We start from the raw sequence: 16,281 nt of genomic DNA, 5'->3' as shown, positions 1-16,281 counted from the left end.
AGACCCTGGCCCTGCTGCTATGCCCACCTCCCCAGCAGCTCCCCTGGCTGCCAGGAAATCAGTCCTCCCCTTTCTCTGCCTCCCTCCCTCCCTCCCTCCCTCCCTCCCTCCCCGGGGGCAGGCAAGCGATGCTTTCCAGCCAAATCCAAAGCCTTGCATCTCTGCTTTTCAGAGGCTGGAATGAAAGAAGGGGAAGCAAGTGCAGCCCTCAAACCCGCTGACGGCCAGATTTTTATTATCTTTGCTCGAATGGGCCCTGGGAAGGCAACGAGTGATTCTTCAAAGAGCGTCTGAGTGCCTCATTGAAGCTTGCACCTGCACAGGCCCACCCACAGCAGGCAGCCAGGGCTCGGGGGGCACAAGCCGTCCCCCCCGCCCAGTCCTACCCCCCAGAGCCTGGGCAGCCAGGAGCTTCATCCTCAGCAGCACCTCACGCCCAGGCAGGGGCCACCAGGTCAGGGAGCCAGGCCCAGGGGCCCACTGGGCCTCCAGGGCAGTCTCTGTCCCTCTCTGGGCCTTGAGGACACAAACAAGGAAGAAGACAGATCTCCTTGCCAGGGCCAGGAGAAGACAAGTGCCTGAGATTCCTCGAAAGAGAAGCTTTTATGGCAAGCCCTGGATCCCTCCCCGAGCTCCCTTCCCGCCCCAGCACCTACAGGTCCCCTCAGTTGCTTCGGAACAGCCTACTGGCAGGACCTCCCCCCACCACAGCTGCCTCTTCAGGGGCCACGGGCCCTCTACTCAGGACGGGAGACACCGTGAGCTGTTCTTCCTCCAACCCCAAGTGCAGCTCCCTTGGTTCAAATCCTAAGCTCTGTTCCCCTTCTTTTCCCAAGACCTAAGCTGCGGTGGGGGTGCAGGGTTAAACAGAACAGGTGCCTCAAAGAGCCGGGTCCCTCCCTCCAAAGCAGACAGCACTAAGGTTGGCACTGGGACAGATGGCAGCCGGACCACCCCTGCCCCCCAGCTCTGACCACACTGTTGAAATCCATGCCCGCAGCCAAAGGAATCAATGGTTCTAATTAAACCCTTTCTCCAGGGTGGGTCCCTGGCCAGACTGGGAGCGTATCAGGTGGCCCCATCCCAGTGGCCGACATGGGACTCTGTACATCAAGAAGTCTGGAGCCCAGCCTGAATCAGGCCGTGAAGACCCCAGGCCCCCTGTGCTAGGCCAGGAGGCAAATAGCTGGGCGGGAGCTCAGTCTAGGGTCTTCTGCCCCAGGGGAGTGGCCTTGTCCTCCCAGCACTGTCTGAGGACCACAGTGCCTTTCCCAGAGAGATGTCCAGAGCGCAGACAGTGCTAGCCAGAAGGGGACCCATCAAGTCTCCATCCCAGCCCTGAGGGTCATCGAAGAGAACCAGCCATCGTGGAAAGGGCGGAAGGAGTGAGGAGGGGTACTGGACAAAGCCCCTCTTGTCCCCACGGCAGGGTGGCAGGGAGCCAGGGCAATGCCTTTGCGCTTGCTGCCAACGGTGCCTGGGTGCCAGGCAGTCTGGGTGGGGAGCAGTGTGGGGGGTGGGGTGGGGGATCTTATTCTTGGAGCCCGGTCCCATTGTGCCCAGAGCCCTCACTCCCATCCCTTGCTTCTACACCAGGACACCAGCTACGTCTCTGCCCCCACAACAGCTCCCTGGACGACTCCTTCCCGTGTGAACCAGTGGCCCCAGGACCAACCAGAAGCGGCGAAACCCCTCAGCACACCCGCACCACGGTTGCCCCCCCAGAGACGCACACACAGCAGCCAGAGACCGCGCCGTCACGGCCGCCACCAGGGATGGCAGAGCCCTGCGCGCTCCCAGTGACAGTCCACCACACGCATCGTCAGCTCTTTAAGACCAGTCACGGAGAAAGGGACGGGAAGGAGAGACACTGAGGCACGGACTCTGACAGCCAAGCAGTTGGCTCAAGGTCACCCAGACCAAGCCACTCAGAGTCCGGAAGAAGGCACCCTAAGCTCTCCCCAAAAGTGCTCAAAGCCCACCCAAAGGGCCACTGAGACCCCCCAACCCGGAACTCAGGCCAGCCCCCCCCCCCTTCCCCTGCCGCCTTACACAGTGGCTTCAGCCAGAAACCCCGGAGCGAGGGGAGCGCCATCCGTTAGAGTTGGGGCCGCAGAATTTGAGGAGAGGGGCTGGGCAGCACGATCCTGGACCCCCTTCTTGTAACACCCCTCTTCCTTCTCACCTGGCTCCCCGCGGCCCCCAGCGTCCCTCGGTCCAGCCTCCTCCCGGGGAGAGCGGCCTCTGCCCTCGGCGGTCCTCTCCCACCAGGCCAGGGCAAAGCGCCGCAGGCACTGCCAGGGCTGCATGGGGAGGCGTGGGGCGGGGGGCGCTCGCCAGCAGCCGCTCACGCCCCGCCGGGCCCAGCCAGCCGAGCTGCGGAGGCACCCGGCCGGCCCCCTCTGCTTCCACCAGCATCCTGCTGCCCCCGCCGACAGGACTCGGAGCTGGCCCGGGAGCTTCTGACGTAGCAGGGGGGTGCGTGGGAGCGGGGGGGGGGGGGCCGCGTCCCCTCCCCAGCCCCGCCCTCTGCCCCTCAGCCTCCTGCAGCCCGGACCCCCTCACTCACCCCAGACTCCCTCCCCAGCCGGGGGCGCCCTCCCCTGCCCTCTGGCCTCCGCAGGGGGAGGGCTTAAGATCAAATAGTCCCTCCCTCGGCCCCTCCCTCCCGGGCCCTCCCGGCCGCCAGGCGAGCGGGGCTCAGGTCCCCAGTTTCCACAACTGCTGCCGAGCCTCCGAGGTCTCCAGGGCCAGGGCCTCGCGTGCAGGGGGTGGGGTGTGGAACACAGGCCTGTCTCCCGGCAACGCCGCCGGCCCCAGAACGCACGCCTGCCCTCCTTCCCTGGGGGGCTGGAGAGAGGCTCCCACCACCACCCCGGTGCCTCGCTGGCACCCGACTCCGGGAGCTGGAGACGGAGAGGCCTCCGGGGCTCCTCTCACTTCCCATCCCCGGCCCTGCATCCCCCTCTTCCTCCAGCTCGGATGGACCACTCCCCTCCCCCTGCGCTCTCACCGCCCGCCCCCCTGCTTCTTCTCCCACCCCTCCCCCTCCACTCCAAGCCCTTCACATTTTAACCCCTCAGGCCCCCTCCCCCGGGCACCGCGAGGCCCTCCCCGCCCAGGCCCCAGCCTCGCCCATCCCAGCCCCCTTCCTGGTCCCAGCGCTGCCTCCCGCCGGGGTGCTCCGAGGCCCCCTGTCCCCACGCACCTGCGCCCCGAGCATCCCTAGCCCCGCCGGCCGCCGCCTCCCGGGCCCGGCCGCCGCCCCCGCCCCCGGCCGAGGGGAAAACACACAAAGAAAACAGAAATACCTTCCACTTAAGCATGGAGGCACATTAGGGAGGAGAGAGACAGGGACATGCCTTGGGACGGAGCGTTCCCCATCGGGCGGGGGCGCGGGGGGCGGGGGCCCCGGGCCGGCCTGCCTGGCGCTCGCCCTCTCGCCGCCTCGCGGGCTCCTCTCTCGGCCCCAGCCCCGGGGCGCGGTGCCAGGCGGGCGGGCCGGGGGCGCGGGCCCCGCCGGGGTGGACCAGCTGGGAGGGCGCCGGCGGCCGGGCGTGTGGGTGCGCGCGCGCGCGGGCGTGTCACCGAGTGTGCGAGAGCGAGTGAGTGAGTCTGTGTGTGAGTGTGTGCGAGCGCGCGCGGGCCGGCGCGGGTGTGTCACTGCGGGCGGGGGCGCGCGCGGCGCGGGCACGCGCGTGTGGCCGGGTGGTACAAAGGGCCGCCTGGGGTGGCGGGGAGCGGGGAGGGGAGGGGGCGCTGCGCCTCCTCGCGCCCTCCGGCAGCAGCGCGGGATCCCGCGGCGCGCGGCCGGGCGGGGCTGCGGGGCGCGCTCACGCACCCCTCCCTACTCCACCTGCTTCCCCCCACCCCAAGCCGTCCTCGCGCCACCCTGGAGACAAATACATTGATGGGGGGGGTTCCGGCATCAGAGGAGGCGCGGGGCAGAGGGGGGCAGCTCGAGGGTGGGGACCCCTGGGTCTCCACGCCCAGGCGGGATGGAGAAGCGCTCGCGGCGGGGGCGGGGCGGGGAGGCTGAGGGCCCCTCTTCAGCCAAGGTGACCTCGGAAAGCTCAGCCTCCTTGCGCGGGGACAATCTGGGCCCTCCTCTGTCCCAGTCCGCGCGCCCCCCGAGCCGGGTCGCCTTCCCCCTCTCCGATCAGGCTCAGCCTGCACCCGGTTCCCCGGCGCCCCCTGCTGGACGGCGTCTCGGCCCCGCCTGCAGGTGTCTGCGGGAACTGCAGGGGCGCGTGCCGCGAGCGAGGCTACTGGGCGCTCATCTGCCAACAGGGACCCCAAAGTAGGACGCTCCAGCCATCGCCCCGTCTCACGCGTCGCTGGGCGGCGCCATTGCTGGCTCCTTCGCATCCCTGGCCCGCACCTCTTCTGCCCACCTTGGTTGGCTTACCTGTTGGCTCTGGCCCAGAGCCGCGCTGACCCCTCCTCAGGCTCCGGACGCCGCCTCCTTCCCTCTCTCCGGCTCGCAGGCCGGTCCCTTCTTTTCCAAGCCTCTCCGGGGGGAGTACAAGGTGGGCTGATCCGGCTGCCCCTTTCATTACCGTTGGCGTTCCCCAAGTCAGTGCAGGTGAGCGAGGAAGGGGCACGGCGCATCTCTTCGCGGTAGGCTGGCAGGCAGGGAGCCCAGCAGAGGAGACCCCACCCCAGTAGTCCGAAACACAAACCGGTTTCTCCACTTCCTGATCTACCTGCTTGCAGCCTTCATCTGGGCTCTTCCACCTTCCTGCCTGCCCCAGGCCTGCCCCTGAGCTAGCCACATGCCCAGCTCAGGGGCAAGGTCCCAAATGCCCTTTCGAGATCAACGTCCAGCTGCAGTAACTCGGGTGGCAGGGCCAGGGCTGGAGGAGGAGGAGACCCTGCCCAGCTCCAGTGGACAGCTCAGGAGGGCAGCCAAGAGCTGTGCCCCGGACACACCGTCTGGGCACACGACCCCAGCAGTCAGCACCCTGACTTCTCCTCTCCTGGGCCAGCTGCCTCTCTGCCAACTGGATGGTGCCCATCTTTTGGCCTCTGAGCACACAGTGGGCAGCTGTCCAGCTCCCTGCTTGGCTGTCTGCCCAGGATGGGCATGGACGGCAGCAGGCCGGGTGTAGGGGAGGGGTCAGAGCCAGCAGGGGCAGCTTCCCCTCAGCCAGCCAACACCAGCTCTCAAGTCTCCTGGAGCCCAGGCTCGGGTACACCTGCTCCTCTATTGAGCTCCCCACTCAACTGCCTTCCTCCAGCTCAGTTTCCTCTTGCCTCTCTCACTTTTGTGCCCGCCTGGGGTGGGGGGGAAGGAAGTCAGCAGGTGCTTTACCCATAATCCCTCATTTAATCCATTCAACAACCCTACACTGGTAGGCGTTTTCAGCTCCTTTTAGCCATAAAGCAGGTGAAGCTCAGAAAAGTAGAGCCAACTGCCCACTCCAAGAGCAGCAAAGGTGAAATTCAAACCCAGACCTGCCTGATGCCAAAGCTCCCAGCCTCTTTTTTGTCACCTCCCATCACCCTAGGGGCTGCCACAGCAGGGACCAGTCCCTGGCACACAAGGTCCCGGGGAGCTGAGACCAGGGATGTGGCTGAGAGTTAAGGCGTGTGGTTATGTGGGCACTAAGTAACTGGGCATTCTCCGCTAGGGGACAGCTGGAGCAATGCTGGTCCTGTCCTTACCCCCACGCCCCACCCCGCCCAAGGTGAGCCCCTTCCAAGGTGAGGAGCCTAAGTCAGGGCACTATTTTCCTTTGTCTTGCTCACTTTTTAATGACAAGTCCCGAACATTCTGGACTCCCTCTTATCTTCAACTCTCCAAAGATACCTCATCCTGCCCCGCCCCCCGACAGCTGACCCCATGGGTCCCACGGACAGGAGGTGAGAAGGGACAGGAACAGGCCCCATAGTGGTCCAGGGGGCAGCTGTCCTGGCACCGTCAGCCCCTCCTGGAGCTGCCTGCCCCTCTGCTCTGCCCCCTGCCCAGGGAGGTAGGTGCCTCTTCCCTTCCCCTCAGATCCTCGGAGGAGGCCTCCTGGGCTGGGGGAGGCCGGGGATGCCCTTTCCTGATCCGAGCAGCACAGGTATGACGGCTCCAGTGGAGAAACGAGCATTGCTCTTGCAAGCTGGCATGGTGCCCGGGCACAACCAGTGTGCCAGCTGCCTCCACCTGAGACGCCTCAGGTGCCAGCCCGCCCCCACTCTCATTCCTCAACAGGTCTCTTCCCTCTGGCCCTCCTCCCCCGTGACGGGGTGGCTGGCAGATCCTAACCCTCCTCCTTATGCTTCTCCAGACCAGGGCCCAGGCCCCTGCCTGTTCCTGGGGCCTGCAGGAGGGTGGCTCTGGGAGAGCTCCCCGGAGGTGAGAATTCTCAGCCCTGCCTCTCTCTCTCCAAGATGCAGTCGGAAGAGGAGCTGCACCTGGGCAAGCACCTGGGCAGGAAGAGGAAGCTGGAGCTTGGGGGGCCCAGAGAGGAGTGTGGGAGCCTCTTGGGGCGTTGGTGGGGTGAAGGGAGGCACAGGGTAAAGAATGAGGTGGGAATTCTGGCTGGGACACCCCAAATGGTGCATTCTGCTGTCTGGGAGCTCCCCCATTTCCCAAGGCCCCCTTGCTAGCAGGGCCTCTGTCTGCCAGGGCACTCCCTGGGCCCCTGCACCCCACCAAGGATGGGCAAGCCAAGGGCAGCCGGGGATCTGGTCCTACTCCAGGGAGGGGCCAGCGCAGTGATTGGCGTTTGGCGGAGAAGCAGGGCTGGGTGGGGGGGAGGATGGAGAGGAGGAGCGGGAGGGAGGGCGTGCTTCCCCAGGGCCCCGGGCTTGCATCTGGGCTCTGACCACAGCCTCCTCTCCTAGGGCCCCTAAACCTCTCCCCTCACATTCTTCCCTCTCCCATTCCCCATTCCACTCCACAGGGGATGAGTGAGTGGCAGGACATTTCAAAAGACCCTCTAGTCCCTGTGGCCCCTCCCCCACTTGTTATTGTAATGAATGCTAATGGCGCTCAATAATTGATGTCCTCATTAGCACATCAAACCCTGCCTCTGAAGAATGGGGAAAGTGGAGGGGGGTTCTCAGGGCTCTGAACCATAGCCAGCCCCCTCCCCAGGACCTCATGCTGGTGTTTTCCGTAGGGAGGGACCCCGTGGAGGGGCTCGCGGTGAGAAGCCCGTGTATCCCCTGCTCGGGGGTGTTTTCTGAGCCAGAGCCGCCGACCTCCCGGTCAGATAGCGAAGGTCAGACCTTGCACGCCTCCCTCGCTGAGCGAGGGCGCCCCCTCGTGGCAGGGCCGTGGCTGTGAAACCGACAGGAAGAGCAGAGCTCCCAGAGGGGCTTGGAACGGGACTGCTCCCCCGCTGCCCCAAGCTTCTGGCAGTACATTGAGGGAGGTCCCGAGAGTCTGGGTTTGCAGCAAGTTCCTAAGTGATGCCGCTGCCCGGTGAAGCACACAGGTGTGGGGGCCGTCTCCGCTTTGCCAGCTTGGGGCGTCGCTGGCAGGGGTAGCAGGGCCCGGCACATGGCAGTGTCCGCGAAGACTTCCGGGCACGGTTGAAGGCGGCTCTCCCCTCCTCCCCTCAGCCCCCTCCGGGCTCCAGGCCGGTTCCTGCCACCACTGGAGCTCCCGGGCCTCTGCTGGGTGCCAGGTCCTCCTCAGGGAGGAGGAGGAGGAGGGAGCGGTGGCGGCCAGGCCCTAAGCTGAGAGAGGGGCTCGCCCGGGAGTCCGGCAGCCCGCGCGCAGCTCCATCGGGGAAGCAAATGGCAGCCTTGGAGGGCGTGGGCGTGGGAATGCGCAGGCAGAAGGAGAGGGGAGAGGAGGGCACGGGGTGGAATAAGGAGGGGAGAGGAAACAGAGGAGTGAAGGTTGTGGGGGTGCCGGGACAGAGAGGAGAGGAGAGAGGCCAGGGCAGAGGGGAGAAGGAAGGCAGCCAGCATCCACCCCCCTAAGTGGACACAGGGGCTCCCGGGGCCACACCCAGCTCCGCTCTCCAGTCCCATCATCTGCTCCGATGTCATGGTGACAAGGGAAAGACACTGTCCTCCTGCCCCAGCTAGCTGCCTTCCCAGCCCGGCCACGCAGCCTGCTAAGCTGTGGTGAACCAGGGGGCACGTGGGGCAGGCCTCGCTGATCTGTTTTCCGCCTGCCGAGTAGCTGTCTGTGTAATGATGGAAGGAGCTGGGACTGCAGGCCGGCTCAGCACCCATGGGAAACAGCCCGGCAGGTCCCGAAACAGAAAACGACCACCCCGTCCCCCAGCCCAATGTCCCTCGGCAGGTGAGCATCTGAGCAATGGAATACTATGCAGCCGTGAAAAGGAATGGGCACTGACCGGTGCTCCACAGGGTCAGCTGTGAAAGCAGCCAGTGGCAGGGTCCCACACTGTGTGCTTCCTGCCGATGTGTGCCCTGGGAGGCTGCAGGGGCTGGCTCAAGTGGTTGAGTCCCTGCCTTCCACTTGGGAGACCAAGGTCATTGTGGGCATTTGGGAGAGCGACCCAGCTGGTGGGAGCCTTTTTTGTCTTTCTCACAAAGAAAACAGAATTGTTTTAAAGCTAGAAGAAGGAATTGTGAGTGTTTTCACCATTTACAAAAATGATAAGTGTTTGAGAGCATTGATTTGTTTGCTCTGGTTTGAACATGACTCCATGTATATATGCCTGGAGTCTTTGCACAGAACCCCATAAGGACGTCCAATTTTGATGGATCAGTTAACATTAAAAACAAATACAGATGAAAGTCATGATGGAAGCAGGAGTTTGCGGGGAGGGGCGGTTCTGGAGTTGGCCCCTCTGGAAATTCCAGGCCACCTTCTTGGGAATGGGAAGCTTGTGCCTCTATGCGTCTCAGCCTTGCCCCCGAGCCCCGGGGTACGGGGCACCCGCTCTGAAGCCCGGGAAAATGCTTGCCGCTGCCTCTTCTCCTGCACGGGCGGGCGCCTGCCTTCCAGGTTCCCGCCTCCTGAGCAGGTGGCAGACGTGCGATCGGCTCAGGAGCTCGGCTTCCGTCTTCACCTACCATCCTGCCATCTGCCCAGCGGCAGCCGCCCCTCCTTGAGTGTCTTGCACCCCACTCAGCTTCTGAAAGCCCTCTAGTTGTTTTTATTCCCCATCCCCTAAGTGGATCTGCTGCTGCTGCTGCTTTTTGGAATCTCACAGTGCAGCCAGGCTGTCCCCCTGTGCCCGGGGCTGGGGCTGGCTGCTCAGGGTGCAGGGTGAACCAGGCACACTCTTTGCCTCTTCTGTAGCTCTAAAACTCTTGGGAGACTCCTGCGCTCCAAGACCTCCCTGCTCCCTGCATTAGGAGTTTGTAGACCCTGAACTCGCTGAGGTCCTGGGGAGAGTTTTGCTCTCTCCGCCTAGGTGAGTGAACACACGTGCCATCCACCAGAAACACGTGGGCCCCCGATGTCTGCAGTCCATCCGAGGCCCCGAAGCACAGAGCTTCTCAAGGCGTGATTTCTGGGACAGACAGCCACTAGTCACAGCAAGAGTACACAAGGCAGGCATTTGGCCTAGTGGTTAAGATTCCTGTTGGGATGTGTACCTGGGTTCAAGTCCCAGCTCCGATTCCTGACTCCAGCTTCCTGCTAATGCAGACCCTGGGAGACCACAGTGATGACCCAAGTGTTTGGGCTCCTGCCACCCATGTGGAAGACCTGGATTGAGTTCCTGGCTCCCAGCTTCAGTTCAGCCCAGCTCCAGCTATCGTGAGCATCTGAAGAGTGAACTAGGCCGGCGCTATGGCTTAACAGGCTGATCCTCCGCCTTGCGGCGCCGGCACACCGGGTTCTAGTCCCGGTTGGGGTGCCGGATTCTATCCCGGTGGCCCCTCTTCCAGGCCAGCTCTCTGCTGTGGCCCGGGAAGGCAGTGGAGGATGGCCCAAGTCCTTGGGCCCTGCACCCGCATGGGAGACCAGGAGAAGCACCTGGCTCCTGGCTTCAGATCAGGGAGATGCGCCGGCCACAGCGGCCATTGGAGGGTGAACCAATGGCAAAAAGGAAGACCTTTCTCTCTGTCTCTCTCTCACTGTCCACTCTGCCTGTCAAAAAAAAAAAGAGTGAACCAGAAGATAGGTGTTCTCATTCTGTCTGTCTGTCTGATTCTCTCATCCTGCCTTTCAAATACAAAAACAAAAGATAAAAGTAAAATAAGCAAGAGTACGGAAATGCAGTACGTGCAAGAAACTTCCATGGTGATTTGATGTTGCCACCACGTCTGAACACAAGGCCATTTTTAGCGCATTTTACAAAACTCTGGGTGCGCTGACGATTGGAAGAATGTTTAAATGGTTGGGGTGGGCATTTGACTTACTGGTTAGGATGCTGGCCCACTCTGGAGCGCCTGGGTTTGAGTCCTGTTTCCAGCTTCCTGCCAGTGTAGACCCTGGGAGGCAGCGGGTGATAGTTTGAGTGACTGAGTCCCTGCCACACACGTGGGAGACCCGGCCACAGCACCTGCCTCCGTCACGGACAGTTTGAGAAGCATCACCCCATTCCCCTCAGGAGAGGCCTGACCTCTGTAAACCGTCCAGGCCAACTGTGGCCCTGCCCCCAGCCCCCCAGCCTTGTCTCTGGCTACCTCGTGCACCTACATGCAGGTGCACCTGCACACACGTGCATGTATCCCCCCCTTGCCCTGAGGCTGTTGCTGATACTGTTCCCCATCTTGGGACTGTCCTTTCTTGCCGCTGCACCTGCCGACACCCAGTCCCCACTTGGAGGCCCAGCTCAGATTCCTCAGCAAAGCCCTCCCAACCTCCACCACTGCCCTCCCCCCACTCCCAGCCTCTCTGCCTCAGTTTCCCTCCTGCCTGGGCTTTCATAACGCCCACTCAGCTTTCCTTATGGCCGGCTCTCTCCTCCTGGGTGGGTAGAGAGGACAAGCAGCCAGCCCTGTGCGTGCATGGGCCGTCTACTGTCCTGAAGTGGCCCTCCATGTCCACCTCAGCAAGGCCTGCATACCCCCCTGCCCCACCCCTCATGTCACCCTCCTTTCTGGGGGTCTTTCTCAGCAGTCACGGCTGGCACAGGACTAGGGCCAAAATTGGCGACATGCAACATATTAAGGACTTTTTTTTTTTTTTTACAGGTAGAGTTAGACAGTGAGCGCGAGAGAGACAGAGAGAAAGGTCTTCCTTTTTCTGTTGGTTCACCCTCCAAGTGGCTGCTACGGCTGGCACGCTGCCGGCACTGCAGGCGGAGGATTAGCCTAGTGAGCTGCGGCACCAGCCAGGACTAATTTTTTTTCAACAGAAATCCTATTCGCATGTGATGTGTGATTCAAAATTCAAAAGGCACAAAAGGAGATATAGTGGAGAGATCTTCCATCCGCTGGTTCACTCCCCAAATGGCCACAATAGCTAGCACTGGGCCAGGCTGAAGCCAGGAGCCCAGAACTCCATCTGGGTCTCCCATATGGGTGGCAGGGACCCAAGGACTTGAGCCATCACCTGGCTGCCTTAGCACACGCGTTAGCAGGGAGCTGGACTGGACACAGAGCAGGCACTCCAGTACGGATGTGGGCGGCTTGGACCAGCACCCCTCCCCCCCCTTCCCGGCATTTTCTGTGCATCGTGGTATCCATGCACAGGCGCGTCTGGCACACACTCACCAGGAGAGGCTGAGGCTTGTTCTGCCGCATGGCAAGGAAAGGAGCCCTGGTGATGGGTAGTGGGGCTGTTCCAGTGCAGGCGATGGGCTGGTGGCTGCTTTGCTTCATTCACACGGGGGGGGGGGGGGGGGGAGGTGTTTCGGTGGAATCAGTTCCTGAAGTTGCTTCAAGGTCACGGGCCTGAGAGGTGCTTGGCTCATGGGTCATTATCTCTTCTTTTGCTCGGATTCCTCGACCCATAGCAGGTGACTTTCCCAGCCACTGCCCCTATTCTAGCTGTGTGCCAGTTGGGGAAACTGAGGCAGAGAAAGGCCTCCGGGAACCTACAGGTGGACAAGGGACCTGAAAGAAAGAAGGCACAGAGGGAAGGAGGGCGTGAGTTTCGCCTGGAGCAGGAGAGGCAAGCACAGCAACTCCTGTCGCATGAAGATGGGGACGAGCTGGGAGCATCCAAGGGGGGCCAAGGGCGCCAGCGGGAGATGCAGCTCAGCAGAGAGGGCGACCCTCCTGGGCACGCAGAGGGGGTGGGGCAGCCTGGCACCAGGGGACACTTCTGGGCGACTCCTGACTCAGAGACCACCAAGCAGGACGGAGGGTGGAGGTCCAGCCAGGGCCGCTGGCAGGCAGAGGCCGGAGCAGGTGAGCAGGTGAGCAGGTGAGCCGCCCTGCGAGGGCGCAGCCTCAGTGAGGGCAGAAGGCTAAGAGCCGCACCAGGGAGGCAGGGCCCAGCCTTCCAGTCCTCAAAGCCACCCTGTGACCACTCAGAGGCAGGCAGGAAAGGATTGTGACTCTACTGCTGAGGAAACTGAGGCCCACGGAAGTTCAGAAACTTGTTGGGCGTCGGTGCTGCGGCACAGCAGGTAAAGCCACCGCCTGCAGCGCCAGCATCCCATAGGAGCACCGGTTCAAGCCCCGGCTGCTCCGATTCCGATCCAGCTCCCTGCTAATGTGCCTGTGAAAGCAGTGGAGGATGGCTTAGATGCAGGGGCCCCTGCACCCCCGTGGGAGACCGGGGTGGAGTTCCAGGTTCCTGGCTTCAGCCCGGACCAGCCCTGGCCATTGTGGCTATCTGGGGAGTGAAGAACCAGCAAATGGAAGGTCTCTGTCTCTTCCTCTCTCCACCCCCCTTTCAAATAAATAAATATTTTTTTTAAATTTTTTTTTTGACAGGCAGAGTGGACAGTTAGAGAGAGAGACAGAGAGAAAGGTCTTCCATTGCTGTTGGTTCATCCTCCAATGGCTGCTGCGGCTGGCGCTGCAGCCGGCACACCGCGCTGATCCGATGGCAGGAGCCAGGTGCTTCTCCTGGTCTCCCATGAGGGTGCAGGGCCCAAGCCACGGCGCCGGCCATCAAATAAATAAATCTTAAGAAAAAGAAAAGACAATAGGCTGGCGCCGTGGCTTAACAGGCTAATCCTCTGCCTTGTGGCACCAGCACACCGGGTTCTAGTCCCGGTTGGGGCGCCGGATTCTATCCCGGTTGCCCCTCTTCCAGGCCAGCTCTCTGCTATGGCCTGGGAGTGCAGTGGAGGATGGCCCAAGTCCTTGGGCCCTGCACCCGCATGGGAGACCAGGAGAAGCACCTGGCTCCTGGCTTCAGATCAGCACAATGCGCCGGCCGCAGCGGCCATTGGAGGGTGAACCAACGGCAAAAAGGAAGACCTTTCTCTCTGTCTCTCTCTCACTATTCACTCTGCCTGTCAAAAAAAAAAAAAAAAAAAAAGAAAAAAGAAAAAAAGAAAGAAAAAGAAAAGACAAGAAATTTGTTGGAGTCCTTCCCCAGGACCTGAGCCCGGGCCTCGGTCACCGCACCCAGGGAGGTGACTCCTGGGCTGGAAGCTCCTCATGGGGACCCAGGCCCCCACCACACTGCTGCAGAATGGGGCGGGGCCTGTGGGGAAGACTGCCAGTCGCTCTGGTGTCTAGCAAGTGAACTGGGGAGGAAGGCGGTGGGAGCAGGTTCCAAACTCCCCTCTCACTTGTCCTCGCCCATCTCTGTCTCAGGCTCCTGTGGCAGGAAAGTAGGCCAGTTTGAATATGTCACGGATATTTTCAACATCCCCATCTGCATGCGAGCTGCGCACGCACAGACGAGCAGGGTGGAGCCCGGGCCTGCCTTCTGGCTGAGACACACACCTGCTACCTCTGGGGCTGCGGACAGGCGTGGGGACCCCGGAGGGCACTGGGCAAGCGCCCAGCAGCCTGGACTGCGCTGTCCAGGACAGCAGCCTGTTTTCCCAGAGGAGCCGGAGGGGGACCACTGGAGGCTGCGCCCACAACCCCCTACCTCAGGACAGGCTCACCCGGGCTGGGGGCAGCACCAAGGAGGGCGCTGGGGAAGTGGGCTACAAACTCTATGGGAGAGGCGGCTGAGATCTGACTTGAGGCTTCAAAAGGGGAGTGGGGTTTTGCTGGGTGAAGAAGAGAAGGAGGCTGCTCCTGGCTGAGGGAAGCCGTTGCATAGGCCAGGGCCAGCTCGGGCTGTGTTGGAGCTGGCAAGGCCTCGGAGGTGGGAAGAGGTCGGAGGACTGACCGAGCCACAGCGGCAGAAGAGGTTGGGTGGGCTGGGCCGGGGCTGGACACACTGTGGACCCAGAGTACCTGCTCAGGTGCTTGGGGCACACAGCAGGTGACCTGGTTAAGATCCAGCCTGTGGTTGAGGGCAGGAAGGGGGAGGGGTGCGGTGGGGGAGGGTTCTCCTCCAGACCCCAGGCTTCCTGACCTCCGCTTGGCTGGCAAGGGGACCTCTCCTGGTTAGGAGGGCACCACTGTGAGAAGTCAAGTCCCCGTGGGTGTCTCAGTGCCTAACCCACTTGAAAAGCCCAAGCTCAAGGTGTGAGGGTTGCATTTCAAGAGATTCTCTTGGGGCTCGTGCTGTGGTGCAGTGGGTTAACGCCCTGGCCTGAAGTGCTGGCATCCCATATGGACACCGGTTCAAGACTCGGCTGCTCCATTTCCGATCCAGCTCTCTGCTGTGGCCTGGGAGGGCAGTGGAGGATGGCCCAAGTCCCTGGGCCCTTGCACCCACATGGGAGACCCGAAGGAGGCTCTTGGCTCCTGGCTTCAGACTGGCACAGCTCTGGCCATTGTGGCCAATTGGGGAGTGAACCAGTGGATAGAAGAACTCTCTTTGCCTCTCCTCTCTCTCTGTGTAACTCTGACTTTCAAATAAATAAATAAATATTTTAAAAAAAGAGAGAGAGAAGGCCGGCGCCGCAGCTCAACAGGCTAATCCTCCACCTTGCGGCGCTGGCACACCGGGTTCTAGTCTCGGTTGGGGTGCCGGATTCTGTCCCGGTTGCCCCTCTTCCAGGCCAGCTCTCTGCTGTGGCCCGGGAGTGCAGTGGAGGATGGCCCAAGTGCTTGGGCCCTGCACCCCATGGGAGACCAGGATAAGCACCTGGCTCCTGCCTTTGGATCAGCGCGGTGCGCCTACCGCGGCTGCCATTGGAGGGTGAACCAACGGCAAAAAGGAAGACCTTTCTCTCTGTCTTTCTCTCTCTCACTGTCCACTCTGCCTGTCAAAAAAAAAAAAAAAAAAAGAGAGAGAGAGAGAGAGATTCTCCTGGGAGCCAGGGCTGTGGCCCCAGTTATGGGCTAAGCTGTCACTTGGGGAATGAATGCCAGCATCCCATACCGGGGTGCTGGCTGGTGTCTTGGGTACTCTGCTTCCAATCCAGCTCTCTGCTAGTGCATCTGAAAAAAAAAAAAAGAAAAAAACAGTGGGAGATGGCCCAAGTACTTGAGCCCCTGCCACCATGTAGAATACTGGGGTGGAGTTCCAGGCCCCTGGTTCTAGCCATTGTGCCCATTTAGGAGTGAACCAGCAGATGGAAGATCACTCTTTCTCACTTTCTCCCATTGCTCTGCCTTTCAAATAAAAAATTAAAAAAAAAAAAAAAAGTTTCCACCCTCTTAGGAGGGTAGAATTTGGGACTTTGAGGCTCAGACATCTGCATGTGTCTGCAGCCAAATCATAGCGTGGAGGAAGCAGGCGCCAGGCCCAGATGCCTTCTCACCCCGGGCACACGGCCTTCTGCCTCCCCAGGCCCTGGACCCCTTGGCTCCCAGTCTCCTCACCTGTGAACAGACCTGGGCGGCTTAGCACAAGGGCACTCACCGATCACTTGGGGAAGTGCCTGATGCTGCCTCAACTCAGCAACGCTTGCTGAGCAGCCGCTGGGGGCCAGAGCGCCTTCTGGGTGTGGCACTGTAACCAGGAAGAAAACCGAGCCCCCCCCCCCCCCCCCCCCCCCGAGAACAGGGTGAGGACCGAGAGGAGGGAGCCCTCAGCTGGGCGCCGCCTCCTGAGAGCTCGCAGCTCCCTATCTTTTTTTTAACAGTTTTTTTTTTTTTTTAAAGATTTATTTATTTATTTGAAAGTCAGAGTTACACACAAAGAGAAGGAGAGACAGAGAGAGAGAGAGGTCGTCCATCCGCTGGTTCACTCCCCAATTGACCGCAATGGTCAGAGCTGAGCTGATCTGAAGCCAGGAGCCAGGAGCTTCCTCCAGGTCTCCCACATGGGTGCGGGGGCCCAAGCGCTTGGGCCATCTTCCACTGCTTTCCCAGGCCATAGCAGAGAGCTGGATCGGAAGTGGAGCAGCCGGGACTCGAACCGGCACCCACACGTGATGCTGGCACTGCAGGCAATGGCCTTACCCGCTACACCACAGCACTGGCCCCAGCTCT

The 16,281-nt window shown here is 61.6% G+C and overlaps 1 protein-coding gene across 3 annotated transcripts in view; it reads right to left on the bottom strand.

Annotated features, from left to right (window-relative positions):
• SRCIN1 (SRC kinase signaling inhibitor 1) overlaps positions 1 to 4,869 on the bottom strand; it is a 68,716-nt gene extending 63,847 nt beyond the window's left edge. For all 3 annotated transcript variants that reach the window (XR_009868486.1, XM_062216541.1, XM_062216540.1), the window contains exon 1: positions 4,409 to 4,869. Coding sequence is in view for 2 of the 3 variants with exons in the window: in XM_062216541.1 (XP_062072525.1) it covers positions 4,409 to 4,556 (148 nt within the window). In the remaining variant the exon portion in view is untranslated. The remainder of the gene's footprint in view (positions 1 to 4,408) is intronic.
• Positions 4,870 to 16,281: the final 11,412 nt, after the last annotated feature.

The sequence above is a fragment of the Lepus europaeus genome, chromosome 18 (assembly GCF_033115175.1).
Source record: "Lepus europaeus isolate LE1 chromosome 18, mLepTim1.pri, whole genome shotgun sequence".
Classification (NCBI taxonomy): Eukaryota; Metazoa; Chordata; class Mammalia; order Lagomorpha; family Leporidae; genus Lepus; species Lepus europaeus.
The sequence above is the reverse complement of the archived record's forward strand: the minus strand, read 5'-3'. Positions and strand labels throughout refer to the sequence as shown.